Source organism: Akebia trifoliata, chromosome 4 (genome assembly GCF_017979445.1).
Source record: "Akebia trifoliata isolate Shusen 1 chromosome 4, ASM1797944v1, whole genome shotgun sequence".
In the NCBI taxonomy this organism is placed as follows: Eukaryota; Viridiplantae; Streptophyta; class Magnoliopsida; order Ranunculales; family Lardizabalaceae; genus Akebia; species Akebia trifoliata.
Genome location: NC_141378.1, coordinates 25309998 through 25337709, shown reverse-complemented (window position 1 = coordinate 25337709; position 27712 = coordinate 25309998). Strand labels below are relative to the sequence as shown.

The following is a 27712-nucleotide window of genomic DNA, read 5'->3' as shown; positions in this document are numbered from 1 at the left end:
TTTTCAAAAGAAAATTTTATTGCAAAAGATGGAGATACGGAAACACTAAAATCTTGTTACATCACCTCTGAAACACTAAAATCCCAAAGATTTGAGAAAAATATTCATACTCGCAAGAGATGCTGTCTCAAAATAAATTTTATTTAAATGTATTTGCAGAAGAAGAGATGCACAATAAGAGAGGTCAATCAAGCCTTGTTATAATTGCATCTGAATTGATAGATCTTCTAAAGCACCAACAACCCAAAGATTTGAAATCAATCTTCTTCAGTCTTGGGAGGGCCCTTCCACTTGAAGTTATCTGCATATGCCCTGACCTGCACTCAAAAGAAAATTATATAGAATTACTTATACGTTATGAAAGAATTCACAGAAGCACCTAATTCTTAGACTTATGTGCTACAGTGAAAATACCACATGACATAAGTTCATCATCTGATTTCATCCGATTTGGACAAAATTTGCATCCCAATTCAATTTTGATATAAGTTACCGGATTGGATCCAAAACTGAACCTAAACAGGTCCATTGACAGTCTCATAGGGGAGGAAGGGTCTTCTATTCAGAGTCTCAGAAGGGGAATAAAGCAGGGTGGTGATGGTGGATTGGATCCCAAACCCAATCCATTGACAATCCCGATGAATGCAATTTATATTCAATCCACTGGTGAAGATGCCAGCCTCCACTAATTATTCTCACATCAAAAACAAAATAAAAAATAAAAAATATCCAATCCAGTGGTGGATCAGATCCAAACCTGATGTATTGGCAATCAAAGAGAAAGGATGGTAGTGGGAGTCACTTACCAAAGAAAAGGTCGATTCGATCTGGGTGGTGATCCAAACCTGATGTATTATTCTTTTAAAACATCTCAAAATTTATCTCCAGAGTGAAAAGGGGAGAGCAAGAAGAAGGTATAGGTGGCGATGGTAGTGTGTGTGTGAGAGAGAGAGTGAAAGGGAGAAGGAAAACGAAGGTTGGTGTGGATGACAATGATGGTGGGAATGAAAGAAAATCAGAAAAATAAATAATTTTACTTGTTTACTAACAATGCTTCAAGAAACGGTTATGTCAAAATAGTTTTTGGTAATAATCAATTTGAAAGAAACGACAGTCAAAGCGGACCTTAACTGTAATTATGTTACAAAAAACTGTACAGCGGTCGAAAGTGGAGTGCAAAAGCTAAGTGCATTCAAGATGGAGCAAACAGTTGACACCCAAATGAAAAACAAAAGATTAAAAAAAACATGAACCAAACCCCCCAATGGTTTGATTTGTTGGTATTTTTGCTTGAGAAAAATTCAGAATCGATGGGCTGATGTGGGAAGACCTTTTCTCATTTTTTAGGACACCTTACAGATTTGTTAGTTCAAGAATCAGACAACACATCCATATACCACATGGCACATTGCTATTGGCCACTGACTTCAAAGTTTATAATTTACTGCTATTGGATCTCAGCGTTCTTCAAATAAACAAATTGCAGTAGAGCAGTCTTTATAATAGCTAGTAATGGAACCATGGCATCAGAGAAGACTCCATCTGGAAGCAAGGAAATCTGTTTCTTTGCACATAAGCTTCTAAAGAGTCCAAGAACATAAAAGAAAGTAGCATAGTAGTTAAGATAGGAGTGACATTTTCCTTAATGATTATTGTTTATTTTGCAACAGGGAATGATGCAGAACCACTTAGCTAAGGTGTAGCCATGCACGGCTCCTTCTGTAAAGTAACGCTTTCCTTCAAGAAGATTTTGGGGAGCCAAGTGGAGGAGACAAAAGAATAAGCCAGTCAATTATGCTGCTTATGAGCAGTTGAAGCCGTAGTGCACCAAAATCTATGTTTTTTTGTTTTTTTTATATCTTATAGATGAGATAGATTCAGAGGGAATAAAATAGAGTCACCTCTCATTGATGCCTACTTTTCTTTTTTGATCGGTCTCGCTATATTTAGGATTAACTTCAACAGTTGATAAAGTAAGAAAATGTCCCTTGAGATGGTTTTGATAGAGTGAGAGGAAGCCTGAAAAACATGTGGATTGAAGTAGCGAGAGAATATATGAAAACAATCGAGAGCATATGAATTAGCAGAAGACATATCTTTAGACATAATTGACTGGAGCAATCAAATTGGTAGACCAAATTTTTTTGAGACAAAGCTTTGTTTATGATGACGAGTGATTGGTCTACCAATGCCTTCATGTAAACCATCAAGATGAGACAAGGACCCACTTGATCAGTTCTATATCTAACCATAAGTGGGAAATGTTCCAAGGGATGAGAGTATGATTAAATTTGAGTTTTGATCTTTGTCGGTCAGCTTTCAATACTCATTTAAGAGGTTTTAGGCTGCCATCCTTTACAAAATGAATGAGGGCAATTTTGATTCCCAAACAACTTTCAAGCAGAACCTTTGCCAGGAATTTGACGGCACATATTATGGACACCTTCAATCCTTAATAGGCATATTGATCGACAGATCTCATTGAGCCAATTTTCTTTCTTAGAAGTATTCCATTCGCTCTTTCCAGATATCAGTATCATTAAGGCAAGGCTGAATGACACTCTTATGGCAGCCACTTATGGTACAATTGGTTGTCCAATCAAATCGCCGATCTCCTAATTAAAGCATTGTCCAAGTCCACACCTTCCGCAAGTGTGTTCCAGGCTCTGCATATTTGATAAACATGCTCCCAACTTGATGGGAAAAGTGATATAGTCGGGGCCACAAATAGGTATTTCTACTTTCCAGGATTGGGATGTACAGTATGTTATGGAAATTATTAAATCCTCCAACTTGACAGGAAGTGTAATAAAATTAGGGAAACAGTAGGTAATTCTATTTTCCAGGATTGGGACGTACAATATATGATGCGAAATTCTTATATTTCTTGTTCTTTTAGCCCATTTGCAGCATTTATGTTAATCTCATACTCATAATAATGCCGGGGTTAGAGAAATTATTGTTCCTTATATCTCCCTTTTCTCTTGGTTCTTTTTCTTTGTCTTTCTCTTTGTATATAAGGGGAACAAATGGAAAAAACAAGGGTATTTAACCTTGATTCTACAGAAAGTGTAGTTTGTTAAAGAATTAACCATGCTTCTCCAACCAAAAAGAGTTAAAATACAGTGTTCCCAATCCATTGGAAATACAAAGTGGTGTCGTACAATTATTAAATTTCCATTTCAGTGTCTATTTCGGTCAGCCAAGAAATGAAACTATCTTATAGAAATATTTTCATCAATATCCAAATAATAGAATTTTTGGAAATGATACAAATGGTGAGGAAATTTTCATTGAAACTGTGGGAACTAATAAAATAAGCATTAAAGCAAACTCACTAAGTCATCATGATACAGTAAATAAACATATAAAGTGTGGAAATGAAGATAAAAAAGTTATGCTACACATATGCGCAAGTCTTTAGAGTCTAACAATGAAAACTAATAATACTCTGCATAGAAATGAGAATAACAATGTTACATTAACTACACATTTTAATATACAAAGCGCTTGCTTAAATGGAGAAATTCTTGGGTATTGAATTCACTTGTTATCGTATTTTTAATTTTCGGATATGTATAAATAAATTATTGATGTATCCTATTAATTAAAACATGGATGCTTGCTTGCATAATTACACGAACATACTAATATGCATAGAATACATCAAAATAAGATGATACAAAAACCTAATAAATCATAATTCATTTATATTTATAACTTTTATCAATATTTTTTTTAAATAATATTTTGGTCGAAATTTACTATTCATCGAAACATATTGCATTTTTATACCTAAAATTTGATTATTTTGGTCGAAATTCATTATTCACCAAAATATTTTGCTAAATGAATAGTGATTTCCATTGAAATATATACAAAAAGGTGTAGACTAAATTTATGGTGGATCTTGTTGAGATGGAAATATTTCAGTATATTTCGTGGAAATATAATGAAATTAATACTACAGTGTCTTATTATAGTGATTTCATGTCCTACCCAGTTCTACCTCATCATGATTACATTATCTATGCTAAAATAAATAATAGCATATATGTTGAAAAAAGTACAGTAGGAACATGTTACGATAATAATTATACAAGCAAATAAAGCACAAAATATTTCAGATTACAAGAAATAAGATATTATAAGGATGAAAGGATGAAATGGCATATCTTAAGAGGTAATGTCACCAAAGAATAAATGACATTTGTTATACGGACCAGTTTGTATTGCTGTCTCAATTATATATTAACAATGACATCAATTTGAGTCCAAAATCACAGATCTCATAGAGAGAAGGCAATTCTAATATGATAATAAATTTCTATGGAGAAGAATTAATTGTATCAGTAAGTTGGTGAGAGAAGAATCCGAACCTTCAAAAGAGGTGTATGGTGCTTCTTTACCTGCACAACAGCTCAATCAATCAGGTGAAAGATGTCTAACATGGGAATCAACACTGGAGTATAAATGAAAGATAAAACCACCACAAAATATTCATGTGGCATCAGCACAAGCAAAGTTTGTGCTGCTAATGATAATTATGACTACCAAAAAAATGATAATTAGGGAAAAGGAATTTATGTTTCCAACTTCTTAAGAAAACCCAGTTTTCCAAATTAACCCAACGGGTACATATAATTCAGAAGAATGTGTGAGTAATTCATACACAGCATCTCTTTCTTTTATCAAGGGTTCCACTAATTGATATGTTTCCACAAATAATTGAAATTCAATTTCTTGATCTGTATCTTCAATATTTGGAAACTTGTAATGATAAAATTCAGTGTTGAGGATCATATAGTGTTAACATTTTAGCCAAGACATCTTATAATAAGCTTGATTCCACACTGCTGGAAGTCTTGAACAAAGATGAGGAATTTAATTGGAATTTAGAGGCAATCACATCTAGGATTTAAAAAACAAGTCAAAAATCTTGGTTCTACAAACATAAAATATAACTTTAATACAAAAATTCCAGTAGTTTGACCACAAATTCAGGTACATCACAACAAATATCATAAGCCTTGGGTCTTCAAGATATTTCACCAAAATGTCATATGAGCTTTGTTTAAAAGTAAATTTTGATCAATGTGTTCTCATGCTATGTATTTTTATTGGGAGTTTAAATCCCCCATTTCCAAATACTATCAACAAAACTAGATTTTCCAACCCTTAATGGTCACAATAAGCAGTACTCCGAGTTTGTTGAGTGTATACTTTCCTCTTCGTTAAGCCCTGTGACCCTTTTACGTTCATAGTTCTCTCCTTCTCCAACAGATCGGTCTTTTGGAGTAATTGGTTGGTTAACATGGTATCAGAGCCCTAGGGTCGTATAGATCACATCAATAATCCAATATTAATCAACTCCATGCCCTGGCTAACCGCACGGACATGTTTTGTTGTGGTGGATCGGTACCTTTCTCTTATCTCTTGTTTCCCTACAATCTGTCACGAGCCCTCCAAGCTCAAGAACCATGATATTTATTGTGTGACATGATCGAAACACTTCCCCTTAATGAATGGAGGACATCATCTCCATGACTGAATCTGAAGGCTATGTGTCTACTTCCATACCACCACCATCACCTCCCCTGTCATCATCATCATTTTTACCAGCATTGTCTGCCTTCTCATCAAATATTGAACTTTTCATCTAATTCAATGCCCTCATCTATGACGATGACTCCTTCCTACTCTTTATCGGTTGCACATACTATAATTTTTCTACAATCCACAAATGGACGTCAACCCCTCTCTCTTTGAGGCCAAGTATAAGGCCGTGGAGGACCACCTGACTTAACATCTTTGACGAATCGTACCCAAGAATTATCAAGTCTTCATCTTGTAAATGTGATCAAATCAAACAGATATCAATATTCCCACTTACTATCATCTCATCCAAAATACCTCGCTTTCAATATTAAGTTGTAGTGCACATACACCATTTGTTTTGGCTTCTTTGTTGAGACATGATTTCGAGGTGCTGTGTGGATCAGAGTGAACATACTCCAGTTACACTTACATCCACTTGAGTTCGTTTGTGATAAGTACCTTGACAACGATTTTCATCCAGTTTGGTGCATCCACACCGTATGCTCATTGGTCGATGGGCCTATTAACCAATCATATGTGTGCAAAAGCTATCGAACTCCCTACACTACAGAATTAAAATATATAATGACCAAAGATAGTAAGCAGCTTACCTTTCTCTGTTGGCTTTATTGGTCCATGGAAGCAAGGAATGGAGCCTCTTAGAAGTTTCATTAGTGTTTTTTTCGCATCTTCCTTGGTGGTTAAATAAAAGTTTCTTTGAACAAAGCTGAGATTTGAAAGGCAGTGTTATTGTCCTTCAAATCTCCGCTTTTTGCTGAGATTTGAATCTTGGTGCTTCCTTTTTTCAATGTATCTCACTTTGGATCCTTTGTTCTTGGAGTGTCTATTTCTAATTCTCAAGAATCAAGAAAATAATAATAATAATAATTTTTCAAGAATCTCCTTGGAATTTACATTTACATTCCTCGGAAATATTCATTCCAATTATCGAAATTTCCTGGATGAACCATTCTTTGATGAAACGAAAATTTTGAACCTTAAATAGGTTTATGTGGTTATGATCTCCTCAGGTTATATAAATACTTAGAAGTGTAATTCCAGTTAATTTAAACAATTAACTACTTGTGCCTACATTTACTGAACGTATTGATGGTACTTCCTTACTCCAAATAGTTTTTATTGTAGTTTGATAAGTTATGTTATCTTTTCATGCCCTTTTTCCCCTTCCTAGATGGGTAAAGGTTAGTGTGGTTAGCAAGGTGAAGGAGAGGGGGTTTGAACCTAGGACGTGGGAACAACATGTAAAATAATAGAAAGTGATTTTTTTCACTTGGATGAATTACAATGAGCCCTAATATGGTTTATATAGAAATACTAGAAGCAAATTCTAACAAGAGATAAACTCTTTCTCTTATAATCTAATCGAACCATATTTATCTTAATCCTCATAGGGAATGATTTGGTGCATCGCAGTACACCTTATTACAATACATCATCCAAATACTCTTAACACCCTCCCTCAAAATTATGGTGATCGATGATCAACGCGAGTTTGCCGAAATCAATAGCCTCCAAAAGCACTATCATTGATGAAAAAGCATTCAATCGCCAAAGGAATGTTGCTGAAGAAGACACCCTAATGATAATATGGTTGAGGAGAATAGTGATACCCCAAATCAACTCAAATCAGATAAACAACCCTAAAAATAAGACATGATCAAATAGCCAAAATCTGGCTATGAAAAGAATCAATGTAGGTGCCATCGTGGGCTCAGTCATTAGCCACTGTCTCTTTTGGGTCTTAGATGGTCTCAATGCAGCTCCATCGGGGGTTCAATCATTGATCTAGTTTGGGCATTCATTAACACACAAACCTTTTGTTTTGGGGGCTGTACCAAAGAAATTTGAGATAATTGATTTGGGCATCTATTTTTGGGCTGAATTTGGATCATGTGAGGTTGGGTTCAATGGGTTAGTCTAATGGGCCGAGATGGGTTTGTTTTAGACTTTGGATGGACTGAGGGATCAAACGTGAACCCAATATTTGCAAACAAACACAGACCCAACATAAGGAGGTTTCCTTCTTCAAGAGAAGGTGATACTTGAAAAATGATGTCGTGGTTTCAAAAACCCCTAACTATGATATTTCATTCACTTAAATAAGATGAAATCAATCACGATAACAAACAACCACAAGCAGCAGCAATCCAACTCTCCTTCGACGTGCAAATTTGCAGATCCGGGGAAGAAACTTTCCTCTCTCTCTTGAACTAGACAACAACTTTGAGGGCTTGCACATAATAATGGGCATTGTTTGAATCACAACACAACATTTTTCTGCAACTGTTTTTGCAATGATCCATACAGATCAGGTGAAAATGATGGTAGATCATGGAGGACAATCCATTAGCAAGGGCATGTGATGATGGTGTAGGATAGACGATTGCAGCAGTAACTCTTGATTTTCCCTTCTTTCTTCTTAGTGGTTGCTGGTTCTTGGCACATGAACTGTTTAATAAAGTGTTTAATAGATGGATCAGACTGGAAGGTAGAGGAAGATGTTGGGGCATATGGGATCAATTGATAATAGAAAAATAGATGTTGGTGCATATGGGATTTCAACAAAATTGAATGAGAGAAATGATAAATGGATGTTGAAACCCCATGAATAGGGAGAACCAAAGCAATGGAAAAGGTGGTAATGTTGAACTCATTGATGGTGGATGGTTTGGTGGAACAGAACACTGAAATGAAAGACTGGACGGGCAGTGGCGGTGCCACCCATCGGAGGACACCTAGATCTTAGATATTGATCAGAAGATCAATGGATTGCTCTAATACTATGTAAAATAAGAGAAAGTGATATATTTCTCTTGGACGAATTCAATGAGCCCAAATAGGATTTATACAGAAATACTAGAAACAAATTCTAAAAAGAGATAACTTCTATCTCTTATAATCTAATTGGATCCATATTATCCTAATCCTCATAGGGAACGATTTGGTGTATTGCAGTACACCTTATTACAATACATCATCCTAAAATCTAGCACAACACTCCACATATCTCACCAACTTAGCTAAGTTGGCACTTCATGCCTACTATATTATTCCTTTATTTTAGGTAACACGTAATAAGTAACAATCATTTCCTAAAATTTCAATACATATTTAGACAATATTGTCATTATTTTTCCAATATACCTAAATTAGACAAATAATTCAAAGAATTTTTTTTTTTCATTTCCAGCCTAACTGAAGTTAACTCCAAAATTGAAATATAAAACCTTGATTACAACTTAATGAAACCAGTTTGACCTTATTATTGTCACTAGTTCTTAAATAGCCAAGAAGTTCATTGGTAATTGTTTGGACATGTTGAATGTGTATGTGTGAGTGAAGCAAATTAAAAAGTAATGCTTTGGCACAAAGAAGCACATATTAGAAACATTCAAACGTGACACGACTAATTGTCTTGAACAACAAACTTCCATACAAAATTTTAAATATTAAGAGACACATACCACATAGTCCCACCCATGTTTCTTAGCAAAAGCCTTAGCAGCTTCTTCACTGTCAAAATCAAATCCTGCATCACCAACATTAGCATATGGGTCCCCAGTTGATGTCCAACCCATCAATGGATTTTCCCACCTGCAAATGTGCAAGTCAATGATTCAAAACACTTTTATCACAAGTAATTAATATTCAACAATTGTAGTACAAACCGATCAAACAACAACAAAAGAAAAGCAAAGCTTATAGTTGCTATAAGAAAATAATACTTCTTCGATCAATAGATTGAGATTAATTTACAATTAATGCCATGCATTGAGGCAAATCAAGTGTGACATCCAATCATGCTAAATTATCCCCAAGCCACTAGAACAATGACCCTCTAATAATTTGTAAATATTTTCAAATTCTCAGAAGTTCTCTAAGATTTTCAGAAACAGGTCGAAATCCTGTTTGTTTTTATGAAATTAGTTATCTCACAATTAATTATTTTATCTCCTTTGTAAAGTGAAAACAATGTGAGAGTTCTAAAAGATCTAAAATTTATTTATGACAAACTTTAAGTTTCTAAACTTTTAAATTCATATTTTTCGTTTTAAAATTCCCTAGAAAAACTTAAAAAGCAAAAAAAATAAAAAAATCCAAAACTTTTGAAAATGAGGTTCACAACTCTTTGATGGCATAGTGCGGTTATCTGAATGCGGGATTTCTTAATATTTTTCAACTTAGGTGCTGTTTGTTAAACTGAAAAAAATAAGTGCTGAATAGCATTAAGCGCTAAAACTTATAAGCACTAAATTTAAGTGCTGAAAAAGTTGTTTGTTTAGATGCTGAATCATGTTTGTTGCACATTGTTGAAGCTGGTTTATATGGTCTAAAAATCATCCTCACCAAAAATCAATCCATTTTGAAATTTCTAACTCGTCAAAAATAATTTTCAAAAAAAAAAAAAAAGGGACGATTTATGAATCTTGAACTTGTTTTGATAGGGTTAGAAGTTTCAGGATGTGCTGATTTTTTGTGAGGATGATCTCCTTATTGTAGAGATTATCCTCATCAAAAATCAACTTATTCCAAAACTTTTAACCCATATAAGACAAAATAATGTAGCCATGATGTGGGTTTATTAATTTGTGGGGTGCTTATATACTAATGAGGAGATCATTCTCACCAAAAATCAACTCATTCCAAAACTTTTAACCCATATAAAATAAAATAATTTAGCCATGGTGTAGGTTTATTAATTTGTGGGGTGCTTATATACCTATCCATGGGATATAAGAGGTAATATCCTTTTAAGAATAAGGGCATACTTGTCCATACTCAAAAAAATGAAGGGCATACTTGTCCGTGTCAAAAAAGGCGAAGTGCTTACCGCTTCAGCACTTTTTTTCAGCATCAAAATAGTGCTGAATTTTTTTCACTTATTTTCAGCAATAAGCGCTGAAAATATAGAGTAAACAAACGCGCTATTTTGACAAAAAGTGATGAATTTAATTTTTTTCAGCAATAAGCGCTGAAAATTAGCGCAAACAAACACTGCCTTAGGTTTGATATTTAACCCTTGACTATGATATAAAATAACAGATGCTAATAATATCATAACTCATAAATGGTAGAGATAAAAGTATAACTGTGCTTTTGGAGTGGATATGGCCTTTATGTGAAGGCATGGAGAGTATAAAGGTGAGAAGGATCTGACACCCTGCCTATACTAATAAGATGATCGTAAGGGGGGTAGTATAAGTCAAATGGGACAAAACGAAGGACAATGAGAGATTCCATTGGATAGAGGGAGAGAAAGGATGAGTGAACAAGAGTAGAGGATCCCATGCGAGGGATAAGGTAAGGAATACTAGCCCCCTTCCTTTATTGCCTTAATAACTTATTTATAGGCAAATCAGTATGAAATGTCTAGAATGCCCCTCTCATCCAAAGACGCATAATGCGATGAATTTCTTAGATAAAAGATGCCGAATGTGCAATCACACGGATCACAACAATCTCTTGGCCTCCAACCCAGCCCCCCCAAGCATTGAGTATGTTTTGCCACCTCACTCATGTTCAATCCATGTGGCATACACATGGACCGATTAATTTTGCATCATCTCTAAACAATAAGACAAATAGTATATAATTGTTGTACAAATCAATTAATCTGGTTGCAAATGTGTTAGACGGAGTCAAGTTATGCAGTAATCAATGAATAAAAAACATGTTTAAGATAATAGATACTTTTTCCTAGAAGTATTAATTCATAAACAAAGCTATAAAGGAGCATTGCCGACAAGAGAGAAACCTGTATATCCATCACAAATTCACAATAAGTTCCCATGACACTCAACACCTATATGGAAAATTTGATGGTAATACAAAACCAGAGTTCATGGACTGAGAGGCTCACCCTCTACAACTAATCGAAATAGAAAACAACAAAAGACAGATAACGTAACATACTTCTGGGTTGACATAAAATTGATTTTCCACCTTCCAAGTTTTCCTGAACCTTGTTGGGTTGCAGTTCGGGCAGGTGAGTAAATTACAACCTGACAAATAGGAGAAAATATGGTAAAGAGGGGTTTGTTCACCGGATAATCCAAACACAGTCAAATAATCAAGTGAAGGGGAAAGAGGGAAAAGTAAGTCACTGCAAAGACTTAGTGATAACAGCAAATATAGACTGGGTATAAAATAACTTAGTGTGATTCTAGTGGAAAATAATATCTGAATGACCATAAAAGTTGAAAAAAATATCTGGAATTCTAACATAAAATCAAATGAACTAAGAATGCGTATGTACAGCATAATTTCAAAGATACATGTTAATGAACAATTAAAATGTTTTGGTGCACAAAGGGCAATGACGGTGTCTTGGAAAGCATTGAAGGCTTATGCTTTACAGTCTTCTCACAAGGAGATGCTTTCTCTAAATGCCCGACTGATAATTAAAGGAAAAAAAAAAGTGAAAATGCTTGTGAGCATACACCTCATCCACTAGAGCTTTAGAAAAGGCACCTCAAGCCCTTTATGACTAAGGCCTGGTGTTGAGGACACGTCCCATGAGTGCATCTGCTGCTGGTAGTCATTAAAAACATCCATTTATTTCCTTCTTTTGTTTTTTCTCCAGCATAACTCATAGTTGAACAATAATAATAAAAAATGTTAGTTTAATAACAGCAACAAGAAATATCACTTCGAGACCTCCAGTACCCCCCTCCCCCCAAATATAAAATATATCTGTATTTAAAAAATTACAATATTTTCTTAAATTTCCTATATATCCATTTTATATTCTAGTATAGAGTTCTCTTAGGAAGGTGTAGTCGTGAGACTTACGCCTCATGCTTGAGACCATTGAAGTGTTTCAACCCATGCTTTAATATTTCAAAACATGAAACCATAGTTTATCAAATATGATAGGTAGACAAGTCTTGCACTAATCAATATTCTCGTTTTTCATATTCCAACATAATATTTTCTTATGACATCCATATCATTTTTGGTCTTCCTATTGCTCTTTTCAAAGCCCTCAACTTGTACCAAATCCCTCCTTTTCATTTGGAATGTTACTGGTATTCTTTGGACATGATAAACCACCTCAAAGGGCTTTCTCTAATGCTATCTACTATTGAAACTATTCCTATTTTTCCTTCAATACACTCACTTTTAATTTCTTCTTTCCAAATCTTACCACCCTTGCATAGTTGCATCACAACATCCTCATTTGCAATGTTATTAGTCTTCTTTAAACATGACCAAACCATCTCAAACAGCTTTCTCTTAATTTATCTACTAATTGAACTATTGTTAGTTTTCTGTCCAATATACTCATTTCTAATTGTGTATTTCTAGTATACCATCCTTCCAGATCAACATCCTCATCACTGCTACGCTCATATATGAACACAATTTTTCACAACGCAGCATTCAGCTCCACCAAAACATGCTAGCCCATATTGTTGTGTTCTAAGTTTTCCCTTTAGTTTTATCAGTACATGCCGACGACATAACACTCCACATGAAATCCAGCACTTTATCCACCCAGCATAAATTCTATGTCACACTCTAATAAACATAATCACGGATACTTTTGCTCGTATGATTCCCAACCTTGAAACTTTTCTCATGATATTTTTCGTAAATGCATTGCCTATAAAACTCCTTATCACCAAATTTTGTTTCATTAGAATAGTTTCCTTATTACAAACATTTCCACATGCCTCTCACTCCTATGGCCCTTCCCTCGATGTCATAACCGAATCAAAGGCTCACTAAGTGTATTATCAACCATTATAGGTCTTAGCAACTTGTTCAAGTTAACAACCCGGAGTCCATAAGCCTTCCATCCATAACAGTCAAAGTACACTTCAAAATTTTGGGAACTCCATCTTGCCTTATGTATGGCCACTTGAGTCTAGTTTGAAAAGTGAAATAGAGATATTTTTAAAGTCTAACACAAGTCAAACATTCTCACATTTTTCAATCAAAAGCTTTGGACATTACATGCCTTATATGCCAACTTTAACCACTTTTGCTACTTGGGTTATAATGGTTTTAGCTATTGGAAATAATTTAGTTTATTGATATAGTTATTTTCTAGTCTTTTATTTTATTCTTATTTATAAAGACCTTTCTGTAATTTGACCTTTGTAATTAATATAAATTCCTGCCAAGCTCTCACAAAGAGACTTCACACAATTATTCTCAAATTCTTCTTGGTATCAGAGCCAAGGAATTTTCTCCTTCCTCTCTTTCTTCTCTTTACTCGCTAAACCTTAACCTAGAGTCAATCTCATCCGACCTTCTCCCTTTCGGGGGTTTTTTATTTTTTTATTTTATCACATGCTGCAATAGCCACCATTATCGAATCCTGTGACAACCTGGAACAAGACGAGAAGTTACTATTTCGTTTTTTGGGTCCTGATAACACTACGTCAGCCCTAACACCTTCGTTTCAATTCAGCGACAATTGTAAATACTTCGTTTTGATTCTACGACAGCTCTACAGATCTCATAACTTCGTTGTGGTTCTGCGATAGTAGCAAATGCATCGTTTTTTGGTTCTACGATAGCCATCACTGCTTCGGATTAACTCTGTGACAACCCTAAGAGCTTCTGTTTGGCCCTACGACAACCCTACCACCTTCGGTTTGGCCCTGCGACAGTCACAGCTGCTCTATCTTGGTCCTACGACAGCCCTACAGCCCTCACAACTCTATTTTGGTTCAGTGATACAGATCTGTTGGACCTTGTGGTTCAACAACAGTCATAGCTGAGTCGTTTTTTGGTCCTGCAACAGCCTAGCATCATCGTTTTAGTTCAGCAACAGGTGTAGTTGCTTCGTTTTGGTCATACGAAAGCCCTAGCACCTCCGTTTTGGTCCTACGATAAATCTGTTGTATCTTGTGGAGAAGTACAACAGTAGTTACACACTAGTTGAGCCTCACGTTACATAACTGGTTGTACTAGAGCTCGACAATAGTGTGTAATAGTGTTTGACAGCAGTTTGAACACTTCTCTGCTATTTGAGTTGCTTCGATTTATTGTGTGGGTTGCCAACGTGTAACAGCCATGTACTCTGACACCTAGAGTTTAGGTGTAGCTCGCCCCGGAGTCACCCGGGAGCACCCATGTAATACTATGTAAGGCTCGTTATGAAGCCATGTCAGCCCCCGTACCAGGGCATATCTGTTAGCTTAGGGTACATGTCAGCCCCGTGCCAGGGCATCCTTGTTAGCTTAGTGACATTTTCGTAATAAGGGAGTATGACCGGCCTCCACTTTTGATGTTTCCTTCTGGAAACCTGGGAAAGACTTAGCATACACTTTGTAGGAAGGGTGTCAGTGCTATCCCAATCCCCGGCCTACACCCACGTTGTTTGAAGCCCTTGAAGCCCAGTTCCGTGGAAGTCCCGCGTGTCATAGGATCATCATTTTCTTGTAACGCATCTATTGCTTTTGTAACGCGTTGCACCGTGTAATCAATATTATATCAACAAAGTTGCCTCCGGACTTTGCCTCGTGTTACCTAGTTTACTTGTTTGCTTGCTACGTGTGTGTAGTGTACGATCATTTTACAGGCTTGCAAGTGGATTTGACCCCCTTGCGCCGCACGACCTCGCTTCGAAAGAATAGGGCCGTGACAGTTGGTATCAGAGCTACAGTTGTTTGAGCACAATTGGTTTCCCCCCTAGCTATTCCCCCGAGATTCCATTTAGTTCACGCGAACGATGGCAAGAGGAACTACTAGTACCGCGGACCAACCTGCTCCAAACACACCAGCACCACGTACAAACAAGGAACGCATTGAGGTATTGGAGGAGAAGATAGCCATGCTCTCCAGTATAGTTGATGGTATTACGCGAATAGATGATTGACAGAACACGCTGGAGGAAAGAATCGAGACATTCAGAGTCAGAATGACTGACCTCGAGGAAGATACCTGAGGATCCATAGCCACGTTACAGGAACAGATTACGGAGCTCACTACTAAGGTAGGCCTCCTGGTAAGAGCCGTTGGTAACGAGCGGCCTACCGGTAGTGAAGCTTCTCCCTCGAGCTTGCGAGTCCCCGAGCCACGCGCCTTCAGTAGTGCACACGATGCGAAAGAGCTCTAGAATTTCCTGTTTGATATGGAACAGTATTTCCGTGCAGCTCGTCCGGATTCAGAAGAGGTAAAAGTAACAACTGCTTCTATGTATCCAGGTGACGCTAAGCTATGGTGGCAAACGAAGTACACCGAGATGGAGAGTGGCCAATGCTCCATTGATACATGGGAAGACCTCAAAAGGGAGCTGAAAAATCAGTTCCTACCCGAGAATGTGGAGTTCATTGCCCGCAGAAAGTTGAGGCAACTGCAACATACTGGTACCGTACACGACTATGTCAAGCAGTTTTCCGCCTTGATGCTTGATATCCGTGATATGTCAGAGAAAGACAAGCTGTTCTCGTTTACAGAAGGGTTTAAGCCTTGGGTTCAGACAGAACTACAGAGGCAACGTGTGCAAGACCTCACGACTGCTATCGCCGCAGCTGAGCGGTTGACAGACTATTCTCCCGTGGATGGGAATAGAAAGAAGGTATCCAATCAGTTGAAAGGGCACTCTTCACAGAGTGAACGTACCCATGGGTCTTCCAAAGGTAAAAATGGAGGATCTAGACACAGTCCAAGCAGGAGATCCCACCGGGATTCCTCCCCTTCGAAGAACACAGGTACCCAGTCCAACAATCACCGCAACAAGATTCAGTGTTACTTGTGTGGTGGTCCTCATAAGACGTTCAATTGCCCGCAAAGAAGCAAGTTGAACGCATTGTTAGCTTCCCAGAGTGACCCTAGTCATGAGAGTTCAAGTGAGAAAGATGAGGATGAATCTTCTCATATGGGAGCTATGCATCTGTTGAATGCAATGAAACAGACCTCTGAGACTAAGACGATCCGTCAGCGTAAGGGTCTCATGTATGTTGATGTGGAGATTGGTGGTAAGACCACCCAGGCAATGGTTGATACGGGAGCTACACATAGCTTCATTGCCCCTGCTGAGGCGAAACGCCTCAATATCCGGCTCGAAAAGGATTCAAGCTGTATGAAAGCTGTTAACTCCGAGGCCACTCCTATACAAGGGTCGGCCAAGTCCGTGGCCTTCAAGATAGGTCCATGGAAGGGTAAGGTAGATCTTCTCGCAGTTCTACTCGATGAGTTCCGAGTTATCATTGGGATGGACTTTCTGCGACAGAACAGGGCCATTCCGATGCCATTTGCCAACACTTTGGGCTTGCTAGGTGAAAGTCCAAGCTTCATTCCTCTCTCTACAGGTAAAGAAAAGGGAAAGATAATCTCAGCCGTTCAGCTGAAGAAAGGGTTGAAGAAAGGTGAGCAAACGTTTCTTGCTACCTTGCGAGTTGAACCTGATGATCAGGACCATAGTTCAACCCCCATTGGTAAAACAGGTTTTGACTGAATTTGATGATGTTATGCCGGAAGAGCTTCCGAAGACCCTACCGCCACGTAGGCCGATTGATCATCAAATCGAACTAATACCTGGTGCCAAGCCCCCTGCAAAGGGGCCATACAGGATGAGTCCTCCGGAACTAGTTGAGCTACGCAAGCAACTTGATGGACTTCTGGAGTCTGGATTTATCAGACCTTCGAAGGTACCTTATGGGGCGCCTGTTTTATTCCAAAAGAAGCATGATGGGTCATTACGACTTTGTGTAGACTACCGAGCGCTAAACAAGGTTACCGTCAAGAATAAGTATCCGATTCCACTGATTGCCGATTTGTTTGATCAACTTGGGGCAGCCAAGTACTTTTCCAAGTTGGATTTGAGATCAGGGTACTATCAAGTACGGGTTGCAGATGGAGATGAGCCGAAAACTACCTGTTCTACCAGGTATGGTGCTTATGAGTTCTTAGTCATGCCCTTCGGCCTTACGAACGCACCTGCGACATTCTGCACCTTGATGAACGACCTCTTCAGACCGTACCTCGACAAGTTTGTTGTGGTATATCTTGATGATATCGTAGTATACAGTTCTACCCTCGAAGAGCACGTTCAACATTTACGCAAGGTATTCCAAGTGCTTCGCGACAATCAATTGTATGTTAAGCTAGAGAAGTGTTCATTCGCTCAAGAGCAGATTATGTTTCTTGGCCACGTAGTGGGTAATGGACAGATCCGGATGGACATGGAGAAAGTGCGAGTTATTGATGAATGGAAAATCCCTTCTACTATCACAGAACTCAGGTCATTCCTCGGTCTTGTGAACTATTATAGACGTTTCGTCCAAGGTTATTCCAAAAGAGCCGCACCTCTCACAGACCTGTTGAAGAAAGATCACACTTGGTCCTGGTCGGACAAGTGTCATGAGGCGTTTGAAGACCTCAAGCTTGCTGTTATGCAAGACCCAGTCTTAGCTCTACCCGACATCACAAAGCCGTTTGAAGTTCAGACAGATGCATCTGACTTTGCTATTGGAAGAGTGTTGTTACAGGATGGGCATCCGCTTGCTTATGAAAGTCGGAAACTCAATGATGCTGAGAGACGCTATACCGCACAGGAGAAAGAGTTGTTAGCTGTCGTCCACTGTTTGAGAGTTTGGAGACATTATCTGTTGGGGTCACAAGTTCATGTGAAGACTGATAGTGTGGCAGTGAGCCATTTCCTAACTCAGAAGAAGTTGACACCGAAACAGGGTCGTTGGCAAGAATTCCTCGCAGAGTTTGACTTGGCCTTGGATTACAAGCCAGGAAAGAACAACAGCGTGGCCGATGCCTTGAGTCGCAAAGCAGAGATAACAGCACTTCAGCGACAAGTTTCTCAGGTTACCAGTACTTTACAACAGAGAATTATGATGGTTTGAACAGTGATCCCCAAGCAAAGGCCATATTGGATATGGTACAGAAGGGGAAAGCACGCCGTTTTTGGATTCGTGATGGGTTGTTATACACCACCAAGAGCCGCATGTTTGTTCCACGTGCGGACGGGCTAAGACGAGAACTAATGAGAGAGTGTCATGACACTCCATGGGCTGGCCATCTGGGCTGGCGCCGCACATTAGCTCTCTTGGAGCGAGGATACTACTGGCCGAACATCCATGATAATGTGTTAGACTATGTGAGGACCTGCCTCATTTGCCAGCAAGACAAGATCGAGCGCGACAAACCTATCGGGCTACTGGAACCGCTTCCAGTCCCCCAAAGGCCTTGGGAAAGTGTTTCTATGGACTTTGTTTCAAGTTTGCCGAAGGTTGCAGAGTATGGGTCCATCCTTGTGGTTGTGGACCGTTTCTCCAAATATGCTACATTTATACCGACCTCGACATATTGCTCAGCAGAAGAAACAGCACACTTGTTCCTCAAGCATGTCATCAAGTATTGGGGTGTGCCCAAGAACATTGTCAGCGACAGAGATTCAAGATTTACAGGGAAGTTCTGGACCGAATTGTTCAGATTACTGGGGTCTCAGCTTGACTTTTCGACCAGCGAACATCCTCAAACAGATGGGCAGACTGAAAGATTTAATGCTATGTTGGAGGAGTATCTCAGGCATTTTGTCACTGCCAACCAAAAGGATTGGGCGAATCTACTTGATGTCACACAGTTCTGTTTCAACTTTCAGAAGAGCTCTTCCTCCAACAAGAGTCCTTTTGAACTTATTACTGGCCAACAACCTTTAACTCCTCATACTATTGTTTCAGGATATTAGGGACAGTGTCTAAGGGCGTACAGGTTTGCTAAGTTTTGGCAAGACAACAATGAAATTGCCAAATCTTACCTTGAAAAAGCGTCGAAGCGGATGAAGAAATGGGCTGATGAACATCGTCGACCAAATCGTTTCAAAGTTGGTGACTTAGTTCTACTCAAGACAGATCAGTTGAGAAGGTTCAACCGAGTACAGCAAGCACACAGGGGACTACTACAGCGTTATGAAGGTCCAATGCTCATCCTCTCTCGAGTTGGCAAGGTCTCCTACAAGCTGAAGTTACCGCACTGGTTACGCAACATCCACCCTGTCTTCCATGCCAGCTGTCTCAAGCCATTCCATGCAGATCCAGCACGCAGCATTCCAACACGTTCACCTTCTCGTTCAACAATCCAGCCGGAACGTGTTGTCGACCAAGTTCTCGCCGAGCGTCAAGTCAGCAGCAGTTCAAGCAAGCAGTAGCACATGGAGTACTTTGTCACATGGAAAAACTTGCCAGAATGTGAAGCCACCTGGGAAAGAGCAGAGAACCTACAACCATTCAAGCAGAAGATTGAAGAGTTCGTCAGGGACAATGTGACGAGGACGTCTGCAGAATAGGTGGGGGAGACTGTAACGGCCATGTACTCTGACACCTAGAGTTTAGGTGTAGCTCGCCCCGGAGTCACCTGGGAGCACCCATGTAATACTATGTAAGGCTCGTTATGAAGCCATGTCAGCTCCCGTACCAGGGCATATCTGTTAGCTTAGGGTACATGTCAGCCCCGTGCCAGGGCATCCTTGTTAGCTTAGTGACATTTTCGTAATAAGGGAGTATGACCGGCCTCCACTTTTGATGTTTCCTTCTGGAAACCTAGGAAAGACTTAGCATACACTTTGTAGGAAGGGTGTCAGTGCCATCCCAATCCCCGGCCTACACCCACGTTGTTGAAGCCCTTGAAGCCCAGCTCCGTGGAAGTCCCGCGTGTCATAGGATCATCATTTGCTTGTAACGCATCTATTGCTTTTGTAACGCGTTGCACCATGTAATCAAATATTATATCAACAAAGTTGCCTCCGGGCTTTGCCTCTTTTACTTGTTTGCTTGCTACGTGTGTATGGTGTACGATCATTTTACAGGCTTGCAAGTGGATTTGACCCCCTTGCGCCGCACGACCTCGCTTCGAAAGAATAGGACCGTGACACAACAGCAGTAGGACTGTTATCTGTACTTTGCGATTGCATTGAGGGTACCAATTTCTTCAGATCTCCCTTCAAACCAAATAATGTCTTTGGAATAAGGAATTACAACTTCCACTTCAGTCCGTGGGTCTACCTCTTCCGCTCAACGTATTACTATTGCTCTTCTTGATGGTCGAAACTTCTAGTCATGGTCTCGATCTGTACGGCTCTTTCTCGAAAGTAGAGGAAAATCTGGTTTGCTCTCTAAGACTGTTACTAAATCACCCCTAACTGATCCTAAATTTGAATCATGAGAGATCGACAATTGCACTATCCTTGGGTGGCTGTTTAATTCCATGGAGCAGCGCATTTATACCATGTTCATGTACCATGAAACAGTTTCATCTTTATGGTCAGCGCTTACTCGGACATATGCACATTCTTGGAATGACTCGAGGATTTATGAACTTTATCGAGACATTGCCTAGGCTACTCAAGGGACTCAGAGTGTAGCTGATTACTTTGGATACCTTCAGTCACGTTGGGAAGAACTTTCTCACTATGAGTCTATGGCTGAATTGTCTTCCAAGACAGCCGATTATGTTGTCAAGCGGATTGCTCAACATCAAACCTATCAATTTTTTATGGGTCTCCGTCCAGAATTTGAGGCACTTCGCACACAAATCCTCAACACTACTCCTTTAACGTCTTTGTTTGAGATATTTGCAACCATTGACAGTGATGAGTGTCGCCGTTGTATTCCTCCTCCTCAGGCCCCTGGCATTCTTTCTGCTCCAGCTACAGATCAGATGGCCTTAGTTGCCAACTCAAGTTTCTCTAACCACCGTACCCCTGGATCAGGGAATGGTGGCCGTGGTAGCCGTGGTCGTGGTAAGGGGAGTGGCCTTACTTGTAGTCATTATGGGAAGACTGGTCATGAAAAGGCTCGTTGCTTTCAGCTTTATCCTCATCTGATACTACGATCTTCCTCCACTTCATCTTTGGGACAGATTACTCCTCGTGCTGCTACAGTGGAGTCCTCATCTACTGATCCATCTTCACTTAGTACGATTGACTTGCAACAACTACAGACTTAGATTGTCACTATTGTCCGGGATCAGCTTCAAGCTCACACTAAACCCTCTTCGACTGGACCTCAGGTATTACGCCTCCAAGTACATCATTTGCATTCAATGTCACTCAGTCTAGCTCTGCTCCTCTGACATGAGTTATTGATTCTGGTGCCTCTGATCACATAACCGGTGCGTCTAGCCACTTTACTTCTTCTACTTTTTCCACCACCCATAGGGAAGTTTGCCTTGCTGATGGATCTCTTACACCTATCTACAGTAAGGGTACTATCTCTTTATCCTCTGGGCTTTCCCTTGATTCTGTGTTTCATGTCCTTCACCTATCTCTTAATCTTTTGTCTGTTAACAGTATTACTAAATCTCATAATTGCTCAGTTATCTTTTTTCCTACTCATTGCATTTTTCAGGACCTGACTTCGAAGAGGATTTTTGGCAAAGGGTATGAGAGGGATGGGTTGTACGTGATTGGATCTCAGCCTAGTGCTGCTCCGGCTTCCATGCTTCCATCATCTGGCAGTCACATTTTTACATCACATACTCTAAATTCATGGTATGCTAGCTTAGGACATGCCAATTTTCAACATTTATGTTCCTTATTTCCTGCTTTAAAAACTACTTGTAGTGGACATAAATTTCAATGTTCTGTGTGTGAACTTTCTAAACACACACATACTTCTTATATTCCACGTATGCATCGATTTAATGCAATATTTGATTTAGTTCATTATGATATGTGAGGACCTTCCCCTGTTACTGCTTTTAATGGTCATCACTATTATATTACATTTATAGATGACTCTCTCATTGCACTTGGGTTTATCTGATGCGTGCACGATCTGAGGTACTCTCAATTTTTGTTAACTTTCTTAAAATGATTCAAACTCAGTACAATATCACTATTAAATCCCTTAGGTCTGATAATTGGGGGGGGGGGGAATATATATCTGATGGTATTCGTTCCCATCTTCATGAGAATGGTATGCTTCACCAGTTGACTTGTCCTTATACTCCTGAACAGAACGGGGTGGCGGAACGCAAAAATCGCCACCTCATGAACATTGTCCGTTGTCTTATTCGCAGAATGCATGTTCCAAAGTCATTTTGGAATATGGCAGTCCTTACTGAGACTTTTCTTCTTAATCGTGTTCCAAGTCGCACCTTGGGGAAGCAAGTGCCCCTTCATGTCCTTCAACCTAATAGCATTCTTTTCCCTATTCCACCTCGTGTCTTTGGGTGCACGTGTTTTGTTCAGAACAAAACCCCCAATCGTACAAAATTGGATGACAAAGCCATTCAATTCACTTTTTTGGGTTATTCTTCTATGTCAAAGGGGTATCGGTGTTATGATCCAGTTTCTCGCCATATCTTCCACACTCTTTGATGTTACCTTCTTTGAAAATGTTCCATTCTATCATGCTACTTCTATTTTGTAGGACTCTTCTCTTATTGTACTACCTTCCCCAGTTTTTCCTCTGCCTTCGCTGCCGTTTCAAGTCTACACTCGCCACACTCACCCCTCTACACCCTTGCCAACCTCTTCCTTGGATTCAGGTATACCCTCTTCTACCTCCACACATATACTTGTTCTTATTCCGTCTATTTCTGACTCTCACTTACCTATTGCCCTACGCAAAGGTAAGCGGAAGTGTGTTACTGATCATCCTATTGCCCAATTTGTTTTCTATCAGGGTCTTTCTTCCTCTTATCAGGCTTACCTTACCGCAATTGATTCTATTTGGATTCCTTGGTTTGTCTCAGAGGCATTAAGAGACCCACAGTGGACAAAAGCTATGACTGCGGAAATGGATGCTTTGCAAACCAATAATACCTAGGAACTTGTTTCTCTTCCGTCTGGGGCATGAACTGTTGGTTGTAAATGGATTTTCACAGTGAAATATCTCGCAGATGGTACGGTTGATCGGTATAAGGCACAACTTGTTACTAAGGGATTTACACAGACCCCAGGAAAAGATTTTGGTACCACGTTTGCTCCTGTCACCAAACTCTCCACTATTCGCCTTCTTATCTCCTTCGTTGCCTGTAACTCCTAGTCACTTCACCAACTTGATGTAAAAAATGTCTTTCCGAATGGTGATTTGACTAAGGTTATTTATATGGACCCTCCTCCAGGGTTTCGTCTCCAGGGAGAGTATTCTGGGAAGGTATGCCGCCTTCTTAAGTCTTTGTATGGCCTAAAGCAGTCCCCGCGAGCCTGGTTTCAGCATTTTTCTGAGGTTATTCTTTCTATGGAGTTTTCTAGATGTCACTCAAATCATACTTACTTTGTTCGTCGAGGAGTAGATGGTCGTTGCACCATTGTTTTGGTCTATGTAGATGATATCATTGTAACTGAAAATGATGTAAAGTGGATTGACAAGGTTAAGACGCTATTAGGTCATGTTTTTGAGATTAAAGACTTAGATCCACTCAAGTACTTCTTAGGGATAGAAGTGGCTCATTCTAGTCGTGGTATATCGTTGTCTCAGCGTAAATACACATTAGATCTTCTTCAAGACACTGGGATGTTTGGCAGTCGTCCTGCTTCCTCTCCTATGGATCAGAATCATCATCTTCGTGCTGATTCTGGTGATCTTTTATCAGATCCCTCCTCTTATCAGAGACTTGTAGGTCGCCTGATTTATCTAACTAACACTAGACCGGATTTATCCTTTGCAATCAGTGTGGTCAGTCAGTTCATGCATACTCTGTGTACATCTCATCTTGATGCAATTTATCGCATTCTTCGCTACTTGAAGTCACATCCTGGTCTTGGCCTTTTCTACTCTTCCACTGTTCAGCCGCATTTGTCTTATTTTACAGATGCTAATTATGCTGGCTCTCTTACAGATAAGAGATCTACCTCTGATTTTTGTACCTTTTATGGTAATAATCTTATCTCATGGAAAAGTAAGAAACAGAATGTGGTATCTCATTCTTCTGCTAAAGCTAGTATCGTGATATGGCCCTTGATACATGTGAAATAACTTGGCTTCGGTCTTTACTGACAGAGTTGGGCTTTCCTGTTTCTAGTCCTTCTACTCTGCTATGTGACAACAAGTCTGCTATTATGCTTGCTTCTAACTCTGTTCTTCATGAAAGAACTAAGCACATTGAGGTTGATATTCACTTTCTCAGGGAGAAAGTTCGATCTGGTGACCTTTAGACAGTTTTCGTTCCTTCTTTAGATCAACTTGCCGATATGCTTATGAAGTCTATTTGTCCGTCTATCACTAATTCTCACCTTGTCAAGCTGGGTTTAGTTGATATATTCTCCCCAGCTTGAGGGGGAGTATTGGAAATAATTTAGTTTGTTGATATAGTTATTTTCTAGTCTTTTATTTAATTCTTATTTATAAGGACCTTTCTGTAATTTGACCTTCGTAATTAATATAAATTCCTGCCAAGCTCTCACAAAGAGACTTGACATAATTATTCTCAAATTCTTCTTTAGCAACTTGTTCAAGTCAACAACATGGACTCCATAAGCCTTCCATCCAACAGTCGACTTACCCTTTAAAATCTTGACAGCTCCATCTAGCCTTATGTGTAACCACTTGAGTCTAGTTTGGAAAGTGAAATAGCACACAAGTCAAACATTTTAATCTAAGGCTTTGAACATTCTAGACCATATATGCTAACTTTAACCATTTTTGCTACTTGAGTGATAACCCAACAAAATTGAACAACACATGACTCATTTGAGCTACAAAGATCAAAGCAGTCACATGTGATAAGTAGCACCCCCATCGAGAGTCTAATTTTCCCAACTGTGAGATTGCATAATGGCTCCATTCTTAGCTTTAGTAGCTTGTGTTTCATCTCATATATATACACGCACATATGGGATGGGGTTATATGGACCCAAGGACTACCTATCTACATGGACCATATGTCCATGTGGCACCCAAAAATATGATCAGGTGCCACACGAATGTTGAATCTAAATTTTATAAGATTCCAAAAAAAATGAAAAGGGAATTGGCAGAATTGACTCTCAAGCTTGACCAGACAACAATGGGCATATTTTGGAATTCTAAGATTTGATTTTGGAGGTGTTAGGGTTCTTATTCTTTTGGAGCAAATTGGATTCGGACTTCAAAGGGGTGTTTTTTAATGAGTTAGTATTTAAGTGGGAGTCCTTATGTTCTAATTAATTCCGTTACTAGCTTTTTAGTTGTAACCTAACTCTTGTATGTTGGCTGGTTATCTCAACCAGTCTGTTTCTCTCTTTTTAATATAATTCAGTTTTCTTATAAAAAAATGAAAAAAAAAAAAGACATTTCTTTTTCAACATTGGATTTAATCTTTAACTTGGGAGTTCAGTAGCTGTCCATTTTCAAAGGCAAGATCTGGTCCCAAAAAAGATTTGTTTGGTTTTTTTTTTTTTGTTTTTTCAAACCTCTAGACCATAGAATCTATATGGCTGAAGTGTCACTTAGACTATGTGGCAATCCACAAGGGCCAAATGAGGAGCTCAGCCCAAGCTCTAAATGTTCTTTTAGTCCATGCATCCTTTCCCCATACATATAGGGATCAAGTTGAACCTGGATCACACCAATGAAGATATGCCACATAGATGCAAGTTAACCAGAGATGGAATCAGGGTTGATGAAATGAAGGTTTTTGGGTTCAGAACGTATTTTGTTTGATCGCATGTCAATCTCTTTATAACTTAAGAAAAGAAGGAGAACAAGAAACCCTAAAAATGAAATCGAAAAGAGAAAATGTGGAGAAGAAGGTGATTTCTTTCCAATATCTTTTTGCTTTTTTTGATAAGGATGGATTTTTTTCGTTTGGATAGGTTTCTTCTCCCATCACCAGATCTAAGGTGAGTGGTTATCTCCCCACTCTTTTCTTTTCTTCATTTCTCCTTTTTGAATAAAATCATAATTTTTCTCTTCAATATCATTCCTGGGGTTTTTTCCCTCAAGTTACAAAGAAACAAAATCAAATGATATCAAGCTTTGTACCAGGATTATGTAACCCTAATTCGCTATCTACTTAACTAGAACCACGTGCCATCTCTTTATTGATATGGTTCAAGCTCAGCAACCTTTTCCCATATATATGCCTCTTTGTTTTCATCTTTGTAAGTGTAACATGAGAAAATAAGCTTTACTCACAACATATAAGTATTTCAAATATATCAGTATGGGGTAGAAGAGGTATGTGAGATTGTTTTTTATTTTTTGGAGTTAGGATTCATTACGAGCTCTCTTTTTCTTTCTAGAAGAACCCAGAGGTGCACAATGATTAGCTTTCCATCTAGTTATTGATTAGTTCAGTGATAATGAAGTTGAATGTGTAGTTGCATGTTGTAGCTTAACCTTGATGGAGATTTTGGTAGATTTGGGTAAGTGATTTCGGTTTTTCACATCAGATTGAGGGAGATCAGCTCTTAATCTTCTAATTTCTATCTTATTGGATTGATTGTCGTTTTAGTTCATTTGGCAGTATGTTGCTTGTGTGTGTGATTTTCCTTATTTCTCCATATTTCCTTCACTTTGATTTGAACACGATCCTTACCTTAGGTTCTCCTATTGCTTATAGGAAACAATTATTTGAAGCCAGAACACATGGTACCAAAGCTTCCTGTTTTTGGGTCCAAGGTGTTCGTTAAATTGCTCATTTGAGAGATTGAGGGAAGAATTTTAAACTTTGGACGTTCAAGGTTCATTACTAGTTAGTAAGACATCTATCTATAAACATGTTTCCTTGTTAGCCCAACATTTCAACATCAAAAAGTACCATTGGAGCAACACAAATTTGTCAGATTGAAGATGATTATAACAAGAACTTCGGATGGAAAATTCTTAATTCAATTAAATAAACCAATTTTCTAATCGAAAGTCTTATCCCCATGGCTCTGAAACAAAAAGCTCAGAATATTAACCACTAAATGAGAAAATGAGATACAATTTGGGGAAAATTTATTAGCAAGGAAGAAGAATATACCCTTCTTCGGAGATGTTCTTCTGGAATTCCCGAAACGATCCCGATCTCTCCAGGTTTGATCTCCACCAATGCATCTGAAGAGAACAATCTCGAAGAAGAGAGGAATGTTGATCGAAGAAGACGAGCAGAGCTTAAGCTCCGTTGCAGAAAGATTGCCATCTTGAAGTTGAACTCTAAAAGCTTCCCCCGACGGAATCCTTTAAAAATAACCCCTCTAATGTTACTGGAA

General features: G+C 38.8%; 1 protein-coding gene across 1 annotated transcript; it reads right to left on the bottom strand.

The window, feature by feature from the left end:
- On the bottom strand, nt 1–27712 carry LOC147404598 (NADH dehydrogenase [ubiquinone] iron-sulfur protein 4, mitochondrial-like). Its single transcript, XM_086440628.1, has 5 exons — nt 27484–27712; nt 11533–11621; nt 9084–9213; nt 4380–4409; nt 1–317 (listed from the first exon to the last, which is right to left on the bottom strand). The coding sequence occupies exons 1-5, from the start codon at nt 27640–27642 to the stop codon at nt 258–260; spliced, it is 468 nt and encodes a 155-aa protein (XP_086296754.1). The 5' UTR covers nt 27643–27712; the 3' UTR covers nt 1–257.

Coding starts and splice junctions, on each gene's coding strand:
- LOC147404598 (XM_086440628.1), bottom strand. CDS start 27,642: ATGGCAATCTTTCTGCAACGGAGCTTAAGCTCTGCTCGTCTTCTTCGA. Junction 9,214..11,532: donor AATTTTATGTCAACCCAGAA/GTATGTTACGTT, acceptor GCACATTTGCAG/GTGGGAAAATCCATTGATGG. Junction 4,410..9,083: donor AACATGGGTGGGACTATGTG/GTATGTGTCTCT, acceptor GCTGTTGTGCAG/GTAAAGAAGCACCATACACC.